Here is a 23,293-nt window from a genome sequence, read left to right as displayed (position 1 = left end):
GTCCGCGTGAAGCGTCCAGGTCACCCGGTCATGGTGATGTCTGCACTAGTGTTGGTCGTGCTGCTTATCATGATTCGTATTTTTTGTGCTGAACTCCCATCCCGTATGCTCCGGCTCTTTCATAGAATCTGTTGTTGAGATCTAGAAGTTCAGTGCTGATGCCACCCGCGAGGTCAATCAGCGAAGCTTAAGTTAAAGACTGTTCTTCCACTGATGTAGATAGAGGGTGGTGGTCATGGAGACTCTCCTGCATTATCATTTCATGGCAACTGGAGAGGGCAGACATCCCTGACGGACTCTCATTGATGTCCTGAAAAAGTCTCTCCACTGTCCGTTTAGAATCACTGCGCTGCTTGCGTTTCCGTAGTGGCCTTGAAATACTTGCACCAACCCTTCGTCAATGTTGATTCCTCGCAAAACATGGCATAGGCCATTATGACTTACGCGGTCGGAAGCATCGTGAAGTTGTGAAAGAGCTCACGTTGGTGTTGCAGGTGTTTCTCAATTATGATTCTGAAGTTGAAAATCTGTTTCACTGTGCTCCGTCCAGCTCTGAATCAAGCCTGCTCTTCGGCCAGCAGTTAATTTGCCTTACTTTTCTAACGATTAAGGATGATGCGTAGCATGACTTAGCTGAGATGACTAATGATGCTGATGTTGTGGTAATTCTTGCACAACTTGAAATTGCCTTAACGGTAGGGGTATGACCAGGGACTAGATCTGCTCATTGGGCCACTTTTCTCCTTCAAGAACCTTTGGAAAAGTTCCGTCATTGCTGCAGTCGCTGCCTCTTATCTGCGTTTAATCAGCTCGGAAAAGACGTTGTTAAATCCCAAAGAGTTTCCTGCCTTAAGACTACGCACTGCCTCCACAAACTCCGTCTCAATGTTGAAGCGGGTAGTTGTGGAGGTTTTGATGGTGTTGTATGCCTTCTTACTTCTGATTGCTGTCATCTCTTTGTAGATGTTGATACATTGTTCCTCAATTCGTTCCTCATTGGCCTCTTTAATCGTCTTTCTTACCGCCCTGTCTGCTTTTTGGTAATTTGCCCCAGTCCTGGCTGGTGTACTTCTCACGCCTCAGCTCTCGTCTTTGTCACATAGGTTCATGATTTCGGTCGTCACCCATGGCTTGTTTCTTCCTTCTCTCAATCCCAAGCATTTCTACGGCCGATGCCAGTAGGACATCATTGATGTTGTTAGTTATGGTGTCGATGACATTTTCAAAGATGTTAAGGGATGCAAACTTGCCATCTATCTGTGCTTGAAATACCTCTGTTCTTTCTGCATCTTAAAATCGTTCATGACTGATCTTTCTCGTACAACCTTTTCATTGATAGTTTCGTTTGATATAATACTATATAACGATTATTATATAACGATAACGATATTGTTTAACGATATAATAATTAAAGAGTCCGACAAAGGCAGTGTAATTTTCATTATGAACACGGATTTTTATGTAAGAACATTTGAGGTAATTTTTAAACGATATTGATTATTTAAAAGAAATACCACAGTCTGGTTGTCAACAAACATTCACCAAAATACAAACATTAAATCACATCAATATTACATTAACTAATGATGAAATAAATTATATCTTAAATTTTGAATGGAAATCAAGTTCATTCTATAGACTCCCAAAAATACACAAAAGAAAAATCATCCAGGACGTAGTTAAGAAATGTAACTCAGAATATATTCAACTTTTAGACCCAGAATACTTAACTTTCAGACCAAGTATTGCGGGTCAAAGTTGTGAAACTAATAGACTAAGTAATTTATTAGATATTCTGCTAAAACCTTTTGCTCAGCATATAGACAGTAAGGTAAACAATAACATATATTTTATTCAACATTTACCTAGGCAAGTTCCTGAAGAAACTATTTTTACATCACTTTTACAAAGAGAATACCCTAAATTTGTCATTAAACAAGGTATCCAACAGGCTCTTCTGGTTCCGCGTGAACTTTTATTAACAGAAAAACCTGCGGAAAATACATATTTTATACCGTTCAAATCTACATATAATCCTAAAAATAAAGAAGTTTTCGGTGAACAGAAAAATAATATTGACATTTCGAAAGCTTACTCAAGTATGAACCAAATTTTACAAAATGCAAAAATAATAAAGTGTAAAAAAGAATCAATTGAAAGCAGTTACTCACAAAATCTAATTTTAACACAGTCCAGCCCACTGTGAAAAAAGGTAACGATCCAAGATGCTGTGTGGTTACATTATAGAAGGCGACAACTTTAATTTAAAGGTAAAATATTTGAAATAAAAACAGAAATGTCATGCAATGTTAAAAATGTTATTTATGTCTCAGTAAATAGTGGTTGCAATAAATATTGCATAGGACAAACTGGAGATAAACGGCGTAATCGACGAACTGTTCATGAGCAACAAATGCGCGATCCCTCAACAAGACAAATACCAAAAGCAAACATCTCGATGGATGTAAAATTGTTTGCATTTTCATGGGAGAATAAGTTCCTCACTTGACGGTCTTGGCCAAACAGATACGAGTGTTTACGGAAACAGTAAGACAGTTTTTGTCTGATACATTTTTTAAAGACATTATATTTGGTATATTTTAAGATATTGTTATTTTATTTGACGTTAACGAGACATTCAAATAAAAAGAAAAAGAAAAAAACGACAAATATTCATGATATTTCACTGCGCAGATCGAGCGCGCAAATCGAGCGCGAAAAGTTCTACGTGAGACAACGTACACAATCTGTACACCGTTCTTTATCAGGGTAAAGGCCCAGTCTCACTATGATGCCGGCGGAGCCCCGGTGCGTCCCCGAGGCTCCACCGGGGACGACCGGGATGAACCAGGGTAAACCGGGGCTCCACCGGGAAAGTATTTAAATGTTCAATACCTCCGGGATGAACCAGGAGTCACCGGTAAAGAGCTGCAACGACCGGCGCGGCACCGGGAATTACCGGGACGGCACCAGGAACAATCGGGACGGCACCGTAGCTCCACCGGGGCCCATACAGACCCCGGCAGAGCTAAGGCAACGCCCCGGTGGAGCCCCGGTGAATGCAATTAGAGTCCCGGTATAGCTACGGTACATAAGTAAACCGGTGTTGTGCCGGGACGCCACCGGCATTAACCGGGGATCCGCCGGGGCATTACCGTCGACGATCGGGGTGAAACCGGAGCGTTGTCGTAGCTCTGCCGGGGTATGATTCCGGTATAGCCCCGGTGAGTGCCGGCGGTGTTACGGTATACCGGGGCTCTGCCGGGACGCTGCCGGCACAGCCGGGGCACTACCGGCGACAACCGGGGCTATGTCGGGACGCTGCCGGCTTTCACCGGTGCTCAATCTGGGCATTACCGGCGACAACCGGGGCTCTGCCGGGGCTTCACAGGGATAAACCGTAGCCAGTCCGGGTAGACCAGGACTCTGCCGGGCTGTTTACCGGCTTCAACCGGGGTTGGGCCGGAAAATATTGTGACTGTGTTAAAAAAATTCTAAGAATCATCCCGATCCTCGCCGGTCGACCGGCGTTAGCAAACAGGGATTGACCGGGGCTTTACCGGCAATAGTGAGACTTGTGCTTAAGTTGATTTTCTTTTTATACACAGTACAAAGGGAGTATGAGTGTTTTCCTGATCTGTTAATTATTTAATAGAAAGCTATTTTTGGCTTTTGAAAGTGAAAGCCATGTTGTTGTTGTTGTTGTGTATCTTCACCGCCTATGTAGACGAACCTCTACCAGATCTGTAGAGTTGAACAAAAGGTTATCTTTCTCACAACCAGTATCGTGTCCACCGTCTCTGTACACTGTAGTATATACACAAATACTGTGTTTTCTTACAGTCTCTGAGCTTCTGCACTTAACCGCTAGGGTCAATCCGTATAAATGCGGACAAAGGGAGAAATTCGGACAAAATATCCTAAATGCATTTTTCGTCACACTAAATCTAGCCCCAGGCCTTCAGCGCCTACAGCGCTTTGATTCTAATACCCATGAGACGTTTAATTACTGTTTTCAACATATTGATAACTTAGTCCGGATTCACTGTACATTTTTACATACTATATGAGTTTTCTTACACGTTTTCTAGTAGTCTTCCATTAATTGCGTTGATGATTTTATATTTGTAAATAAAACAATTCAGTAAGGTTTGGTGCTTGTAAATTGTATGTATATCTCTCAAATGTGTGCATATGTTTATTTAAGCTGAATATAATTATTACACAAATGAAACAATACAATTTAGACAGCTCTTAAACGTCTAGTTGAAAAGAAAATTACTGTTTCAGATGTAGACATTTCAAGGTTCATTTCTATATTATCTATTATATGTAAAGTGAGGACTTTTAAATTCTGGTGCAACATTATTAATTCACCAAACTCACTGATACGATCTATGTACGATAAGAATATCACTTATGTAAAACTATGCTGGGCAAAAGCTAGCAAAGATTTTATTGACAATTTAGGCTTTATTTATTTATTGCATGAGAATGTAAACATAAAATACCATCATCCAAAACTCAAACAACGACTTCGAGGTCAATACCTCAAGTCATGGTATGATATGATAAATTCGCAAAGTAAATTATATTGAAATTTGAAATCTAAAACGGATTTTACATTTGAAACATAAATGGAATGTGTTGATAATGATTGCCATAGAAAAGCTCGAATAGGATTTAGACTAAGGGCTCATTCGTTAGAAATTGAAACTGGTAGAAACAATAACATTGCTATAGAAAACAGGAAATGCAAACTGTGTGATTCATGGTTGAATTACAATATCATTTCTTATGTATATAAACGCTTTATAAAGATTTAATAATAAAGTATAATGTTAACCATTCGTTTTATACTGTCAACAAGTTCACATCTATGATGTCCAGTACTAACACTAGACAATAAAGAAATATTTCCATATTTATTTAGAATGCTATGTTAAACAAATGATTACCTTGCTAGTTAGCTACTTTGTTGCTTCTTGTTAAGACTAACGTTGCAAATCAATTATTTACTCACGTATTAATGTAATTATCTATTTATTTGAAATGCTTTTTATTCAGATTTTGATTTGTTTTTGTCATCTTTATGTATATTTGTTTAGTATGTGGCAAAAGGAATGTATTTGAGGATTCTGCAAATAAACTGAAACTGAAACTATATTGACAAGATAGTCGAAACTTAAAAAAAAATCACTGTAAAAGAGGGATGAGTGTATACTTTTGCATCTGCTTTACATGTCTACATGACAGATTAGTAGATGAGTAGAATCCATAAACATTGTGAGTAACATTCGCGGAAGGAAAAATCATTCTATGCAGCGAGCAATTTTTTTAAATGTTTGTCGCATTTGCGTTTACCACACATCTTCCTGTTCATCAGCAAACCGCTTTATTCTAAATGGCAATCGCTTATCATATTGGGCGACATTTATCGTTTTAAGTGGAGCTAGTGTTATGCGGAAGGTTTTGAAACAAATGCAGTAAAGAAATCAGCCTTCAACTCGAAGCCGTGTAACAAGGAACAGAAAACGCAACTAGCAATAAACATTTTAAAGTAGATTGTTACAAAAGAACATTTTAAATAACAATACTACTCTTTATAAAGATAGTATTAAAAGCCAGATTTAAACACTGTCTTTTATAAGATAAAAAACGTAACAAACTTTTTGGTGTAAGATTTTTATTTTCTAATTGGCTTGGATGCGGCATGGCATTGAATATTCTGAAAGATAAATATCTCGATTTTCTTTATTGGCTGATTTATGACTATTTAACCTTATCAGAAAAGAGCTTTTAAACGTTATTTAGACCCATGTTAATCGAGATAATAAAGTGCGACTTTTTGGAAATCTTCCGTAGGAAGATTTAATTGTTCCTACAAATGTTATAGCCAATCAGGGTTTTGCTAAAACTAACAACCAATCAAAATACGCGTTAACGCATTTCACGCGCGCTATTATATCTTCCTATGAAATTTGAATTCTTCCTAAGGAATTAATTGCTCCTTTTAATATTTTAGCCAATCAGGGCTTTTCCAGAAATAACAGCCAATCCAAATCTTTTGATTTCACGCGGGTTATTTAATCTTTCTACGAATTTAGAATTCTCCATGAGAAACAAAAAATGTTCCTAATGTAGATGTATTTTACATGAAATGAAACTATGAAAGAAGTTCAGCGCTAAATTATGCAATTTGTATTTAGTAAAATTATTATTGTATTTAAGTAGTATTTAAATCATTTTATTGTATTCAGTTTTTTGTTCAATTATCGAATGTACTTTAAAACAGCAGCAGCATTAGTATTTGTATCCAATTAGAGAATAGATTCTAGATCTATATACAACTAGATTTATATAGTTGAAACTGTGAATTTTTATAATCTTTCATTAATTGATAAATGACCTCGTAATTTAAAACATGAGCTGATAAATATTTGAATTCATGTATACATAGTTTTAAAACATTTTACATATTATAAATGTTTCAATACGCACACGACATTTATCATCATCACATGCACTGATTATACAGAACAGATCATATTATAACACTGTGGCGAGGTACGCGTCAGTCTGCTAAGTGGTACGCTTCGGAAATGGTACGCTAAAGCCGACATTCCGTTGTATTAGTATGGCGTTGTTGTTAATTGTTGTTGATGTTTACCCTCGGATATCCAAACCTTTTGCTGCATGTTTAGCTAATTCCGAAGTAAAAAATGAACTTAATCACTTATTCCATTCTGCACTGTACACTGTCTTCATTGAGACTTCTTTTTGAGCTGTTTCAAGCCATTAATTAACAACTATAAAAACGAAATCTTTTACACGCAGCCAATCACACAAAAATCTTCGGAGCCTTTCAATATACGGAGATTAACACTCCTTTCAATTTCATTCAAAAATACCCAACACTTTATAATTATGTGACATGTTTAGCTTGCTTTATTTTAAACATTTATGCTACTTTACACAAATTATCTGAAAAGAGGATGTCATTTATTATCGATGGCCCGGGGTTTTATCTAGTAAATGCCTTGGTGTTGAAATATTGAAATTTGATTTCGATCTTGAAAGGAAATTTCCAAAGAAACGCTAGTGTGTACGCATGCCACAAATTACTCGAAGTTAGCTCTTTTCCATAATGTTGAGTGACCATCTTTGCCGCTGAGCTAATATAAACATTGCTTTAAAGTTCTTGTCATTTAAATCTTAATTGGAGTCATTCAGATATGCACCTTCATTTCATTTCGTCATTAATAAACATAGACTATGACAACAAAATATAGAGTGTTTGAATTATTTATATAAATTATTAAAAATTATTATGATATTATCATCATAAAAACTATATTATATAAAATGCGCGTAACTAATGCAGGTATATAAATCCGATTAAATACAACCAAAATTATTCAACAGGGACTGTGGCAACAAAAAATAGAGTTTTTGAATTATTGGTTTATATAATATAAAATATATTTTATAAAATGCCCTTAACTAATGCAGGTAATCAATGAATCAGATTAGATATAAAAAAATATAAGAACAAATAATAGCGAGATCAAACTCTTGACGGAGGAGGCATAACAGGAAATGTGTGTATATTCCAAGGTCCTTTCGCGCCTTAGACTCAAGTTTGGACGATTTTTTAATGATAACTGCAAAAGCTAGCTATTTTATTTTGACCGGACAGCCAAATAAGTTTAAAAGATAAATGCGGTTGATGATGATGATGATGATTTAATGAACATGATGATGATGATCTGAACTCTAAATACTGAGCACAGGAAGATTTAATTGTTCATAAGGAAGATATAAATCTTCCTAAGGAAGGACAAATGATGTGTCTGTCTTAGGGCAAATGTGCAAGACACTTGGGATAATTCATTGGCTTTTGATAATCATATAGTGTTCGATACAAATAAGCTGGGAACAAAACATTTATTTGAAAACTAGATTCATATGACATGGATCTAAAAGTATGCACCAACTGAGTTCCGGCTTTGGGCCAAGATTTTGTTGTTACAGAAGTGCATTGTTACACTCTTCACAACTCAAGGACGAGTGATGTTTTTTTAATCTTCAATTCCAATCAGACATTATAAACAATCCAAGGCATTCAGTATTGTATTATTTAGTAACCCACACAATGGTTAATGTCTTGTGTAGCTCAAATCGCAATCTAGTAAACAACCATCTAGGGAACTGAATTTTTCTTCCAAATTATATGTATTCACAAAATACAAACACAGTTTAGTAATATATCATTATTGTAATTAAACGAACGCCAAAGCATGAAGTTGTGTATGCGTCTAAGCTTCACACGATAGAGATCTAGACACGCAGTCCAAATCATTCAATCTGAACTAGCATACCACATCTAACAAAACAGCATGCAATCCCTTTTTAGGTACCCGTTTAAGCTTTACAGTCAAGCATTATGCCTGAGGTAGAACCATCCTAGGTTATTAACTTACAAAAGCCGATTATGAAAATGTGTTGTCTATCTTAAGGTAAATATTCTTGTATATCTCAGAATAATTGAGAGCCCTTTCAAAAATGTCAACTGGCTGTATAAGTGTGAAATGTGTCATCATAGACATTTTAAAATATTGTTATTGTTCTGCTGATTATACAATGTTTAGAAGTGTTCTACAGGCTGACAAAAACTCTTTCTCTTATATCTCTTTTCTCTTAAAAGGAACCTTAAAATGTTCTAGCAGATGATACCAATATTAACTTAGTAACATGTGCTGTAACTATCAATTGTGATGTAAAATCAAATAAAATGTAAAATCTCACTTACTTAAATAATTTAAAAGACTTTTGTATCACAAAAATACAAAACAAAAACATGCACACATCATTTAAAACATTCATAGATATATGTCATTTACTTTCATTTGTCATATGTTGATAAATAAAGTGGACGTCTAACTATAAGTGAAAACAGATGCGTTTGCCTACGGCCTGCAGACAATTTTCCATGCATGCAATATGCTGTCATTCAGATCAAATGTGCTTCGAGACATATTGTCATATTTTCAACATCAATAGTGAAGGATAGAACATATGTGTATTAAAGAATGAAAGAGGAAGAAAGCAGCAATTACATGCTCCCAGATTTTATCCAGAGTCTGGACGTTTTTGGACTTTTTTTCTGAAAATGTAACCTGATAAACTATTAAAAAATTTAACAAATGGTGTTAATGTTGGTAAGTTAATGCGTATGAAAATATATATGCATGTACCAAATCATATGGAATAGTGGAACACAATCGTTATTTTCTGAAAAAATCATAAGAATTCGTGGAACTCAGCAAAAAAAATTTGTAAACGATCATACCCGAAAAATAAATCTTGGCATTCGCAATATATCGAAATATGTTTAATAAGTGAGGGATATATTTATGCAAGCCTATATGCACGACAATCATATACACTGCCGGCGAGACCAGCCCTGACCGTCACCTGGGCGATAATATATATTTCATAAATAAACCTCGCTTAACGCCACAGAAACAGTATACGGAGAAATTTTTACCGTTTTAAAGTTATCGTATATAAATACAATGTAATCTGAATGTTTATAGCACCATACATATAGTTGCCGAACAAATTAATTTTGTCAGAAAAGTATTCGCGAAGAAAATTGTTTTAATTGAAAATCGAAACTTCAAAAAACTGCTTTAGACTTCCTTTATCCAAAATTGAAAGAAAATACTTATCAACTAATAAACAAGTCTTTCTTACAATTATAATTCTTCGCGTTTAATTACTTAAAAAAACACGTTATCGAATGAAACAAACGGCTGTTGTAGGCCAGCGCTCTTAGCAAGGAGCGTATTGGCGTTAATACAAGAATAACATCATAAAAATGAACATTAATTTAATGTTCTTATTTCCAATTGTAAGTGCAAGCCATGGTTACATTTATTGAATATTACATTTTAATCTGGCCCTAGTCAATCTGACAGTTAGGAACTATATAAACCATTTGTCACCCATTAAAAAGCGTTAGCTGTAAGTATAACAATGAGCAACACGAACTAATCCTCTTTTCAAGTTGTCTACGCTATGATTGTAATTGTATTGTCAAGTGTCATCACCTAATCATTTAATGCACGAAGAAACAAGTAATAATAATAATAAATGTTGCATTCATTATATGACTTACCGAGGCCTTTATACATTGTTTTACTAGAATAATCCACTAACTACCTGCACACACTGCTTTTCAATAAATGTGTACAAAGCGTCGGTGATTTAAATATAAAGCGAGCTATTTATTTAGTTAACGGCCGACCGGGAAGAGAAATAAGAAATGTCGCAACATTTAAAGAGATGTTAATATCGAATCGCGTGCGTGCATAAATTATGGTAGCAGTGAATTATATCATTTTTTAAAATAAATTTAAACGCATCTCTAAGTGAACAATAATGTATATGTAATTTTTAGAAACTATAAACACAGCTTTGTCTGCATTCGATTAGAATTTGTTTAATGCACAGTAACGCACGAAACATAATTATAACAATTATGACAATTTCATTTCCTCTGTATGTTAACGAAAACCCAGCCACGTGTATATAGTTGTGTATAAGTTGAATAATTGAAGGCATTTTAAGCAATTATACGTGTTGACATTTCCATATCCAACTTGTAATTTTATCCAACTTTTTATATTATTACGAAGTATCAGTATCTTTATACAATACATATTGTCAAACTGCATGGGGTGTTGCTTGTCGATCACCCCTTTTAAGTGTTAAAAATCCATATATATATATATATATATATATATATATATATATATATATATATATAACATATAAATCTGTTGGTCTAACGTACACGTGTATCTCAGATATGGTATAAATACTAATTCCGTATTCGTTCTTAAGTTTTCACATTATTCTTGTTAGTCTCTATGCACTCAACTATCTAAAAGATGTTGTTGTTTTTATTTTATTGTTTATAACTAACACATATAACAAAATACTATTATTTTTTCATATGTATCTTTAATTTTAGCGTCAATGGCAAAGGCATGTTTTGAACAACTGTGTATGCATCGAAATGCATTCAACAAGAAGTGTATTCGACCCTCATATTATTTTTCCTTAAGAACATATATCATTTTTTACTCAATAGTCTGTAAGTAAGTGGCTCTTCAATATTTGTAATTTAGTTATGCATTTAACAACAATATATAATGCATGTGTTCACAATATCACAATTGAGTTCTAACTCGTCGATTACGTAAATACACATTATGTTTAATAATTATTGAAAGAATAAACAGGGTGTTGATAATACGAACTTCAACAATTTATCGATCGGACTGTTATGGTCGCGATCTTATTAACACAAAACTGAACTTAGATATTCTTTGTGAAGAGCTTATACAACCCGAATTAAACTTTAAAGTGTTGAACGCACAATGTTATAGACATACTTGGAAAGCGTGACAAGATGTCAGTGATGCGTTCAAACGCCGTTCAGTGTCGTACTGCGGACCTGTTTAACATGAACTGCAATAACGACATACATCACGCACATATTTAAGGTATTGAATAACATTAAATACAGGCATAAAAATGCATGCTCAGACTAACGTTCATTTATTTAAAAAATATTTTCATGACAATGTTCATGTATTGATCACTGACATTACCCCATGTTTTGAAATATTGTTTCGTTATCTAAACAAGTCGTTTTAACATTCCAGTGGTTGGTCAATGATGCACTTGGAATCAATGATCGACATGTAATTGCGATTGTAATCAGACAAGGATACGACCATGCGACAATTAAACTTTGGAAGATGGTGGACGAAACTGCATTGGCCTTGCGGTTTAAGTTCGGCATTGTTTATTCTATTTTGCCTTTACTTGTTCAAAATTTATCATTTACTTTAATCTTTCACATATGTCTTCATCATTTAAACATTTTATAGACCGTTAAATGAAAACATCATGTTCGAATCCTGTAAAAAATGCGACAAGACGATTAAAGCAAATTTTAATAATACAAAATTATGCGTTGATCTTTTCAGCCAAAGACCGGTTCGAATTGATAGCTCGTATCTTGACGCTTACAAGTGGCGTGTACAATATCACCATTTCACTCTATCACAACAGGATACATGTGTACTGTGACATGGAGACAGATGGAGAAGTGTCTTTATAAATAAGAGCGTCGATTTATGTAATCACGGTACCATTACAATACCTTCGTGTATACATAGGTGTGCAGAAATAAAACACCAATATCGTCGACAAGTCGCTGCGCACATTGTTGCATTAAAGATCTGTGTAACCAGGAAGGTTGTGGCGAACCAGGTATGTCTTACAATTTTTTTTAAATCTTAATCTTCGTTCATGTACAATTAATATGACGTGACGTAAATTGTATTGGATTGTTATAATTGTGTTTTTGCATATTAAATTAACATGTTAAATCATTGATGAATAAAACTCATGCTTTTGTTGGTGCTACCATGTTCGGGGTAATGTGCTTCATTTTGGAAGGTTATCCTGATTCTCGGGGTCCCGTATGTTACAATTGTTTGGACGCAGTACCCGAAGGTCGGTGTCATCAAATTGAAATATGTCGACAAAGCGAGGTAACACTTCATACACTCAACACATTTGTTGTCAAGAAACATCAAATATTATTGATGGATTTACTTCGTTAGAAGATAAAAATGCTGTTTCTAAAAATTAATTTGAACCCGTTTATAATTGTTAAAATATACTTTTGTTAGTCTCTAACTCTCTATGTACACAATTATCATAAAAAGATGTTACTATGATCATTTTTTATTGCATTGTTTAAACCATACATATATGACAGTATATCATTATCTGTTCATTTGTATCTAGATATGCGGCGTCAATGGCAAAAGCATGTTTGGAACAACTGTGTTTGCATCGAAATGCTTTCAACAAGAAGTATGTTCGACCCTCAAATTTGTCATTATGAAAAAAACAAACAGACTATTTTTCACTAAATAGTTTGTAAGCGGATGGCACTTAAGTATTTGTGATATATAGGAATGCATTTAACAACGATATATAATGCATGTGTTTACAATATAACAATTTAGTTCTGCCGCGTCGATACCGTCAATTACTTACCATGTGTTAGAATGATTCAAAGAATATAACAAATACTTAACTTTTAAAACCCGCATATTTGTAGAGCTGTGGTGCGCACCATGGGATAGACATACTTGGAAAACGTGGTCAGATGTCAACGATACGAGCATACGACGTTCACGACTGCTTTCAGTGTTGTACTGCGGACCTTTGTAACAGGAACTGCCATAACAACGATAACATAACTTATGCACATAGTTCAGGTGTTGTATTATATCAAGTACATGCATAAATAATATTATGTATTGTTTAGTTAATATTCATTTAAGAATTATTTGTTTGACATTGTTCATGTATTGAACACTGACATTACTTCTGTTTTGAAACATTGTTGCTTCATCTTAACAAGTCGTTTTGCGATTCAATTGGATGGTTAATGGGGAACGTGGTGCCAATGGGCGATATGTAATGGCAATTTTAATCAGATAAGATCACGGTCGTGCGACAATCCAGCTCCGGCAGATGGTGGACGAAACTGCAGAGGTCTTGCGGTTGAAGTTACACATTGTTCAGTCTGTTTGGGTACAGCTGTTTCATTTGTTCAAAACTTGTCAACAAACTTAAAGTATAAAATAGGTCTGCATAATTAAATACATTGTATAGACCGGTCATTGCAAGATAAGATTTCAATCCATTCCCACAGGATATAAGACTATTTGAGAAAAAAAATAATAATACGAAACAATGTGTTGATCGTTGAAGCAAAAGACTGTTCCGAGTTGTTGGTTCATGACGCCAGGCTAAGAAGTGGCGTGTACACCATCACTACTCCTCTCACTCACACACAGGTACAGGTGTACTGTGACATGGACACTGATCGAGGAGGCTGGACGGTATGATCAGTTTAATGAATAACATTTTACCACCGCTCTTGTACACAGCAAGATACAGATGAACCGTTATATGGAGACAGCTGCAGATAGATGGATGGTTTTGTCAACTTTAATCCTAAATTAAGTATCCCAACCCCTTTCACTTACACATAAATACAGATGTACTGTAAACTGGAGATCGAGTGAGGAGGGTAGACCGTAATATCAGTATAATTATAAATGCGACATCCCCACAAATCCCAATCACACAAATACACATGTTAACTTTAGCATGGAAACGGAGTGAGGATGATTTGCGCTACATATTTTTTTAAATATAAAAATTTCACAAGAAGCGTTTATATATAATTTGTTATCGCTGCACATATATTTTCGTATTTTGTGAATCCAATTCCAAGTTTATAGATGTGTGAATATGTGTTTACCATCATTTTTTCAGATATTTCAAAGACGTTTCAACGGAAGTGTTGATTTTTACAGAAACTTTAGTGACTATGAAAACGGATTCGGCAATGTGGCTGGTGAATATTGGCTAGGTAAATTGTATAAATACATACACCAGTTTAATTAAAAGAACGAATATTAACATTATTTTATTATAATATCAATAATGAACGTGGTTTTGAAAGATGTCATGCATAGCTATAACTTCCTCCTATCATAGACCCATTTAGTAATGAGATCGACTAAATGTTATGCGCCATCGACTTAGCAAGTTGTATGAATGTCTTAATAAGTCGTGGGAACTTCTAATTATATTTTTATTAAATATATTTCAGAATAAAATAGTTTGTGATAGGATTGACGCTTTTTTAATAAAATGTTCCTTAAAAATAATACAATTTTTAAATACACTAACTTAGATTGATCCGTTAATTGAATGCTTAACTGAGCGTCCATTGGCCATTACAGTTATCCAAATGTGCACGTACAAGTCTGGCACACACAGATGTTTACATGCACGTAAAGACTTGCCCGTATGCACCTTTAGAAAAAATCATAGAAAATATATTAAAATCCCGTGTGCCACTGTTTAATATATTTATTCATCTGGTCATATGTGAATTTCAAAACGATTAAAGAACGAAACTAAGAAATATTCTATAAACGATTCACGTGTTTTTGAAACAACTCTTCTAGAACATTTGTCAAGGCAGTGGCATATTAGATTTATTTACTGCATTTGTCATTATAACATTATACATGACGAAGGCAAAAGAGTCTTGTTCAGTTGTGTTATCATTTGGTTGTTACTCCGAGGTACAAAAGTTTGTATCCGGGTATGTCAATAACTTGTGCTGTAATACCACAATAAGCTTCGCTTCAAGAAGGGTATATTACTTGCATGTACAAATAAGTGCCTATATCGATGATGAACCGCTGAAAATGTATGAGTAGTTAACTAGACTGTCTTGATGAGACTGAACAACTTTGAAACGGTAATTATCCATACTAACAAACCACTGTATAAATATTTACACCGCTCAATCGTCAGAATCCAATCTTTATCAAATACGCTATGGTTCTTGATCGACCATGAGAGGATTCTTATGAAAACTTCGTTCTCATTAATTTAACATCAGGTGTTTTATTACATGACGCGATTTAAAATCAACTCAACGTTTGTGCGGTGTAAGCCTTTGTCGTTTTTAATGTTATTCGACCAAATTACATGTATATTTCTTTACTTTATTGGATTTTTTAAATTCCTATTATTTCATTAGTAAAATGTGCCTTAATAACATGCTTTAAAATAACAATCTGAAAGCCAAATCTTCCACGGGATATAATGGATTTATAACGAAACATCAAGTGGAAGTTGACAACTATCGATTTAGATAAATGATTTCGTTTTTCCCCTCATTGTTAAATCTGTTAAATATTGTTCTATTGTGTTTAAGGGCTCTAGGCGGAAGAAGCATTTGGTATTGTGTAGTCTTTGCACTTACATTTTATTGATTTTTATGCAATTAGACTTCAAATAAAAGTTTTGGGATTTCACAGGACTTAAATACATCTACGAAATAACATCAAACGGTTCCTGTCAACTTCGCGTGAACATAACACATGGTGACGGAAGTACCGGTTTTGATGTATACAGCAATTTCAGTCTTCAACACGGAACAAACTATACACTCAATCTTGGAGAACGTGTAAAGTCACAAGGCGGTAATTATTGACTTGTTCGTGCGCATGCGTTTGATAAACTGTTTGTTAGCTGTTTTGCTTGTTTTATATTTGCTCTTTTGTGCGTTTGTTTGTTTGCATGTTTTTGATACCTACATTCGTTCGATTGCAATTTGAACCAGTTACGAAATATTTTGCTGCCTGTAATAATGTACCAGATTTGTTCTTGTTATGCAAAAGTAATATACTAAAGGCTGTATAAATCTAAGCCTCAATCCATAAGTATAAATATTTTATATCAAACGATACATTTATAATTTGCTTTTTATTTTCCAGTTGATTCGAGTTACACATTCTTCACAGACTCGGCACATAAACCTGTTGGAAATGCCTCTAGTACGTATGATCATGATGTTGACAACGATGCGACCAATTGTACCGAAACGTACAAAGGTGGCTGGTGGTATAATGCGTGCTTCTACAACATTAACCTAAATGGCTTGTACAAACCTGGACGCTTTGATCTTACGTCTATGAAATATGACAATGGCGTTGGACTTACTTCGAGCACGATTATGTTTAAAGACACATTCCAGAAAGCATGATCCGGATACAAGAATCCGTGATTTTAACTATAAGAAAGAAAAGGAAATTAAAATTTAAATATTTGATTTATTGTTTGTGGCTTTCCTTGTTGTAGTCATAAATAAAATACAAAACGAGTTTTTGTTAGAAATGTGCTATTGTATTATTTTCGATCGCATGAAATGCTAAATCTGAAGCGCACTTTTTAAAATGGTGCCGTGTAAAACAAATTTCACAAGTGTCAAAATGGATATGCGTTTGTTCTTTTTATAAAGGTTATTTGCAAAAAATAACAATTTTTAACATGATTGTTATTTTCAATCGTTTTTATGAAATATAAAGCACTATCGTATAGAGCAATGAGCTAATGCAAAAATATCAACACTATTTTCTAATAAGCATGCAGCTAGATTCACGGTATTTTTATCGTCAAATATCAACCGATTTTTTTAAATATAAAACTGGCACAGACACTGACACCCTCATTTAAAGACACAGACAAAGTCATTGTATGTTCAACAGTGAACAAAAGGTCAAAGGGCCGGGAAAACTGGTTGCAGATTTAATTCCGTTATTTTAGATCATCTACACATTAAGATAATTCATATGTACAAATTATAGCGAAATCCAGCAACTTATTAAAAAGCTATGTAAATTATATTTTATTATTTATATGTTTAGAAGTGGAAAAACCACAATGAAAAAAACTTTTTAACGGTCATTGAAACACTAGGAGTATTCAGCTGTACACGGTTAAGGAGGGTTCGTCAGGCCGTTGGAACACACAAACGTTTGAGGACTAGATTTTGCAAAAACTGATCATATTTATATTATGTTCATTCTAAACGTTTAGATTTTCTGCCAATTTGTTACAATTGAGTTGAAAACACACGCTTTGGAATGTACGTTATTTAAGGAAATATTTTAACCATATCATGACTGCGATTAAGGGTCATGCACAAGACTATGGGTGGGCGCAGTTTGACTGCGAGAATGTATCGGCGCACATCAACAATTTGCAACCGGAGACGGCCCGTGATTTTTATCCCACCTTACCTAGAGAGACATTAACTTTGACTGAAGGCTATTTGTGAAGGGTGGCATAGATCTTTCAGATGGAGATAAAGTGCCGTTTGATCTTACATAAACAGCGCCTATTCACTTAACGTGCATCTTGTCGTAGATAGTCGCACTGATAACATGCATGAACCTATACATTTCAGATGGACATTCAGGTCACACATGGCTAAACTAGTACTGATAGAACATTATTCTACCTCAATCACGAACCGACATATAAACGGTGACATAATTAACGCGAGGAGAGAACAAACATCGAAATACTACGATGACAACTTAAATTGTTATTTGTATTCACATAATGTAGATTGCTTTATCGCAAGGCCGTTTTAAATTCATCAATTGTTCAGACGGAATTTTGCTCCAAAAACACGGGATGAGCGAGCGAAAGAAAATTTAAAATACTTAATTCCATTTTTGCTTTATCGAAATACGAACAAAATGCATTTTGTTTAATTGAACATGTCTTCGAACCAAATTGAAGGCCTTAAACAGTCCAAAATTACATATTAATGATATCGTTTCCACATTGTGTTTCCTTGAATTGACCTTTCGACAGCGAGAGTGAAGCCACGCCCCCCGATTTCAAGGGAGGTCACTCCGCCGAAGTCCGTCATAAAACTGGCTACGCGAATCGGTACGTTGGAAGATATTCACAAAGATTTCGGTCCAAATTACATGAAATGTTTCTATTGCTATCATGTTTTATTTAAAATGTGTTAAATGTAATGTATCAAATAGGTGTTTAGCTCCCCTCAAAGATATAGTACCAGAAAGGCCGTTTACCAAAAAGGCTTCCCAAAAAGTCCGCATCAGTGAACCAAAAACGCCTCATGGTATACCAGAAAGGCCATACAATATTTTTATTATCATTGAATAGTTATGCTGAATATAATTATCATATCAATGAAATAGTCATAACTTTTTTATAAGTCTACTTAAAAGTCGTTAATCTATAGTCAAAGTCGGCCAATTATCGCAAATTATCACATACAGTATGCATTGTCGTTTGTCACAATACTTTTCATTGAGTAATAGATGTTTCAGTTTTTTAATTAAAAGCCGTTAATTTTGCAACCAATGGCAATATTGCAAATGTGGCAAAGGTAAGTAAATTTATTATATAAGAAGACAAAGAACGTTATATTGAAATCCGATATAACACATATCTATAATGCGTTTGGTCAAAATGACCCATGAGCATTGTTATAATCGTGTAACATAGTCAATGTCGTCAAAAAAGTAACATACACAATATATTGTTAATTTCCTCTTAAACTATTTTTTGCAATGTTTAAAATATAAGAAGTTGAAAGAATTTTCATGTACAAAAAAAACTCGCTAATCAGACTGGCTATCAAAGTGTCAAGGGTCATTCACAGTTTGCGGCATCTGTTTTGATAACGGGTTAGTAGAAAGCCCACATATGGTGTAAAATGACATTTATTGGCAACTATTGATAATTACATGCGCATTTTAAAATAGTTTCTTAACTTTTAACGATATACAACTAGCTACATTAAATTCGGAAGATTTTAACCGAAAGAAATAAAAATGCTCTATTTTATGTGATATTATTAAAAATTATAACTGATTGTCTTTATAATTACGCATTTCATTAGCATTAATAATCTAGTTAGCAAAGTTTAGAATATTTTTTTATTAGCCGACTGCATTAGAATGTCAAATTTATTTAACGTTAGCCACCTTTGAAAATATGGTTTTAAATGTTCCTTTCTAATTTCTCTATATAGAGGAAAAACAAGTAAAAAGTGATACTCGTTTTCTATAGCGTGTCCGGTGCAAAACTTACATATTCTATTTTCGCGTAGTATCTTATTGTGACGACCTTAGAACAAACGTCGAGGTGTTTTGCTTTCGGGCGATAGCTTAATATGTTTAGATTAAGTTGTTCGTTGAGACGACTACAAAGACGAATCCAACGTTTGCATTTTTTAAGATTAGTACCCGGTTAATGGAACGGAAAAAACGTAGTTCCATCTTTTAACCGTTCTGGATACATTGTGTCTGAATAACAAGTGCCATAACAGCACCTTTTAACCATTTTCTTTGTTTAAAACACAGCATTACGTATAAGCTTATGTAACGAACAACGGCGAGTTTGACGGACAAAATGGCGGATAGAAACGGGCCTAATCTATGCAGTAATCTGATTGGTTAATAAGCCTGTCAATCAATCGGCTGTCGAAAGGTCAACTGTGTGAGTTTTAAAAACTTCCAATAACTTGTGCCAACGTGTGGTTTTATTCTGTCATGTAGCCAGTATCTTCAGCTCATTCACAAAATCAGTGTAGTTTTTACGGATCATACATACTTTTAACTTTGCAATTTGTTTGCCCATGATCTTTTATTGGCTCCGATTTACAAAACAAGTTGTGTATTTTCATACATTTAAGCTTATCGATCAACACGTCATAGTCAGCAACAGTGGTCGTTATGCAAATTAAATCTTTAAAACATTTGTAACATGCTCGTTCAGAGAAACTACAGGAAAAGTGACATTTCGTTGAAGAAACGTCCAAACAGCTAAGTGATGTCAGTGTGAACTCAAAGTTATTAAACATTCTATGTCTTACAGATTATTGACACAACCAAAATTCATAGAAACATAGCTCTTCGGTTGAAAAAGTCGAATGCGGAAAAAACGGACATTGCGGGCACCATATTTCCTTTCATTTTACGATTGAAAGGTGCAGCGAATCCGACAAACATCATATAAATGTGTTATTTCCGGTTCTTTTATACAAATTCCAACAAGTAAAAACCAGACACACGACGAGCTTACATATTTCAACATTGCGAATATTTTATAACGCTTTTGTATTTTAAGGTATCCAGGAAGCACTGTGTCGTCTTTGATATCAAGTATGTGTAACAAATTTCAATTGCACAATCCGTCCCCATCTCGCACTAACCATTTATATTAATGCACACCATTAAAATCCATATGGTTATGCAACTAATAACCATAAGCTGATGACTTTTGTCAATATATGATTATATTATAAATGAACGATTTTATTTTTGCACGATGTTTTACGATCATGTAATTTTCATTAGAACCAAAAGTAAGTGCAAACTAAACGTTTAGCTTTTCTAAAGGTTGTCAACGTCATCACGGTTGTCAGTCATATCATCCTCATCCTCATCTTTTTCCATATAATCCTCATCTCATTCATCCCATCTCCTCCCAATCATCATCGCCACAATTATCATCATAATGAGCAACACCTTCATCATCGTCGTCTGTGTTGTCGTTATCATCAATAATACAAACACATTTTTTATCATTTTGAGGAAAAATCTAGCATAAAGGTTTGAAAAACTGAAACAAAAATCAAAATAAAAAAAATCAATTAAATATCACATGTATAAAGCTTTAAAATCCCATCAAAGTTTATTTAATGAATTTTCATGGAATGCGTTCTCATAAAAGTAAATTACGCACGCAAATATCTCATTTGTAAGTAAAACATTAATTTTGTTTTTGTTGCGCGTGGAATATTTACGATTTCCTGATATATTTCACATTCAAAACCAGCTAGCGCGTAAAAGAAATCAAACAGTAATAATCACACAATCGTTATAATATTACCGTTTAAAAAGCTTTTTTGCGTTTGGTATCATACTTATTATTATCACGTTTATATTTATAAACTATTATGAGGGCCAAAACGAGTTATCCGTGTTTTTGAGCTGCGTCACTAACGTACTGTGTCTGCTAAATAACAAACATAATACCGAAACAAAAACATATTTTTCGAAGCTAGAATATAGTTACCCATTTCATATTGTTAAGGTGATAGAAATAGTGCAAATGTATACTACTGTACATATGCCATGTTCATATGTGCAGTTTAAATTTTACCTGGTAATTCTAGGTACATGTAACTATAACATTGGTTATTTGTGATGTTTAACAAGTTAATTAAACAATACATCCAGAAGGCAAAAAGCCCAAATGGACATATAGAGCATTCAGCGTTGAAAAGAAAATAGTGTATGATAAAAACGTTCTACTTTAAATAAAAAGAATCCCGAAATTATTATATTCCGTTTTTTTTTCACAGCGAATGATTGTTTGGTGAAACAATAAGAGGGGTCATTTGTCGATAAAACATTCTCAGGAAAGGTTAAATGACAAATCTATTAAATTCTTACCTAATTTGTGATGCTATATCAAAAAAGAGAATTACATGTAATCATAGACGGGCTCACTGGGCCAACAGTTGAGTAATTTGCATGATATTGGCATTTAATGGAAGTTTAAAGGACGTTGTATTATAAGTCAAAGTGATCTTATTGTGTTATTCTTGTATTGGACATTAACAAGTAAGTATACTATTATAGAGTACTATTATAACAATTATGCATCAAGAATGAGTGCTGGTTAGTAAGAAAAAGGCAACTTACAAATTAAATATAAAAGACTATATAGACTTTTGTTGCCTCATATTGAGGAAGACTAGTTTTACTTCCACATCTTTCGAGATTTGATTAATTTTGATCACATGAACTTATATCAGTATGACTTAAATCATGAGGTTTATACTACATCTGTGCAGTTAAACATATATTCTTTTGTACTTTTAAACCACATGGTTTTGTTCTCAGAACATGCGAGTCTTAATATTAGTACGGCCTCCACTTTGTGAACGATCGCGGTGACAGTTATGTTATTTAAGCAAGAGACACAGAATTTGAATGAAGCGAAGCTGCTAATTTTCATCAGCTGAACAGTCCAAACACCACTGTTTTCCAAAGTTTATGGTGGAAACACTCAACGATTTCGTTATGCAGGGACGATTTTGATTTTAGCGGCCATGTAACGTTTTGATACTTTTACGACAACTTTGAGCTGAACTATTAATTGTTTCTATTTTTGTATGGTATGCGAGTGGAAATAAATTCAGTCTAAAACAATATTGAATAATTAAGTCCAACAATTAGAGATTAGGCATTTGATGTAAGTCGTTTGTCATCAAATAAAATAATAATGGTGCAAAAAATACCAACCGCCCAGCCAAATGCTGATTTTGTATTCGTTAAGGCTACTGAATAACCCTCTAACCATCTTATATACTAAATGAGAGGGATGGCACTTTACACATTCTTATATGGTTTAATGTCTAGACTAAAAGTCCAGTTATAACTGGAATGCGATAGTACGATGGCGACAATGCGACAGTACGATGACGACAATGCGAGAATGCGATAATATAATGACGACGTTACGATAACGCGATAATACGTCTGCGACAATGCACTGATACGATGGCGACAGGACGATATGACTATCGCATTGTCGCCATCGTACTATCAGGTTGTCGTACTGTCATCATCATATTATCGCATTGTCGAGTGTAAAATTCGACCGTGTGTGTGTGTGTGTGTGTGTGTGTTGAGGCGGATCTGTTAAATGCACCCCATCTCGCCAGCTGTTAATCTAATTCTTATCGTATATTGATCGACTAATC

At 34.4% G+C, this 23,293-nt stretch overlaps 2 protein-coding genes and 1 long non-coding RNA gene across 3 annotated transcripts in view; 2 read left to right on the top strand and 1 right to left on the bottom strand.

Annotated features, from left to right (window-relative positions):
- The window catches only part of LOC127846206 (deleted in malignant brain tumors 1 protein-like), a 30,343-nt gene extending 20,030 nt beyond the window's left edge, over window positions 1-10,313 (bottom strand). The window contains exon 1 of the mRNA XM_052377378.1: window positions 10,184-10,313. Within this exon, the coding sequence (XP_052233338.1) occupies window positions 10,184-10,199 (16 nt within the window). The 5' untranslated portion in view covers window positions 10,200-10,313. The remainder of the gene's footprint in view (window positions 1-10,183) is intronic.
- Window positions 10,314-12,241: 1,928 nt separating this feature from the next.
- Window positions 12,242-12,949, top strand: LOC127845188 (uncharacterized). The gene is made up of 3 exons (XR_008033102.1): window positions 12,242-12,351; window positions 12,541-12,635; window positions 12,895-12,949. It is a non-coding gene; the product is annotated as an uncharacterized LOC127845188 (long non-coding RNA).
- On the top strand, window positions 12,948-16,735 carry LOC127846205 (ficolin-1-like). The gene is made up of 4 exons (XM_052377377.1): window positions 12,948-12,963; window positions 13,873-14,003; window positions 14,443-14,539; window positions 16,467-16,735. The coding sequence occupies exons 1-4, from the start codon at window positions 12,948-12,950 to the stop codon at window positions 16,733-16,735; spliced, it is 513 nt and encodes a 170-aa protein (XP_052233337.1).
- Window positions 16,736-23,293: the final 6,558 nt, after the last annotated feature.

This window comes from Dreissena polymorpha, chromosome 9, assembly GCF_020536995.1.
Source record: "Dreissena polymorpha isolate Duluth1 chromosome 9, UMN_Dpol_1.0, whole genome shotgun sequence".
Lineage (NCBI taxonomy): Eukaryota > Metazoa > Mollusca > Bivalvia > Myida > Dreissenidae > Dreissena > Dreissena polymorpha.
The sequence above is the reverse complement of the archived record's forward strand: the minus strand, read 5'-3'. Positions and strand labels throughout refer to the sequence as shown.

What these genes read in the sequence shown, in the direction of transcription:
- LOC127846205 (XM_052377377.1), top strand. An exon ending in CTGATCGAGGAGGCTGGACG is followed by an intron (nt 14,004 to 14,442) that starts GTATGATCAGTT and finishes TCATTTTTTCAG; the next exon opens with ATATTTCAAAGACGTTTCAA. An exon ending in GGCTGGTGAATATTGGCTAG is followed by an intron (nt 14,540 to 16,466) that starts GTAAATTGTATA and finishes TTTATTTTCCAG; the next exon opens with TTGATTCGAGTTACACATTC.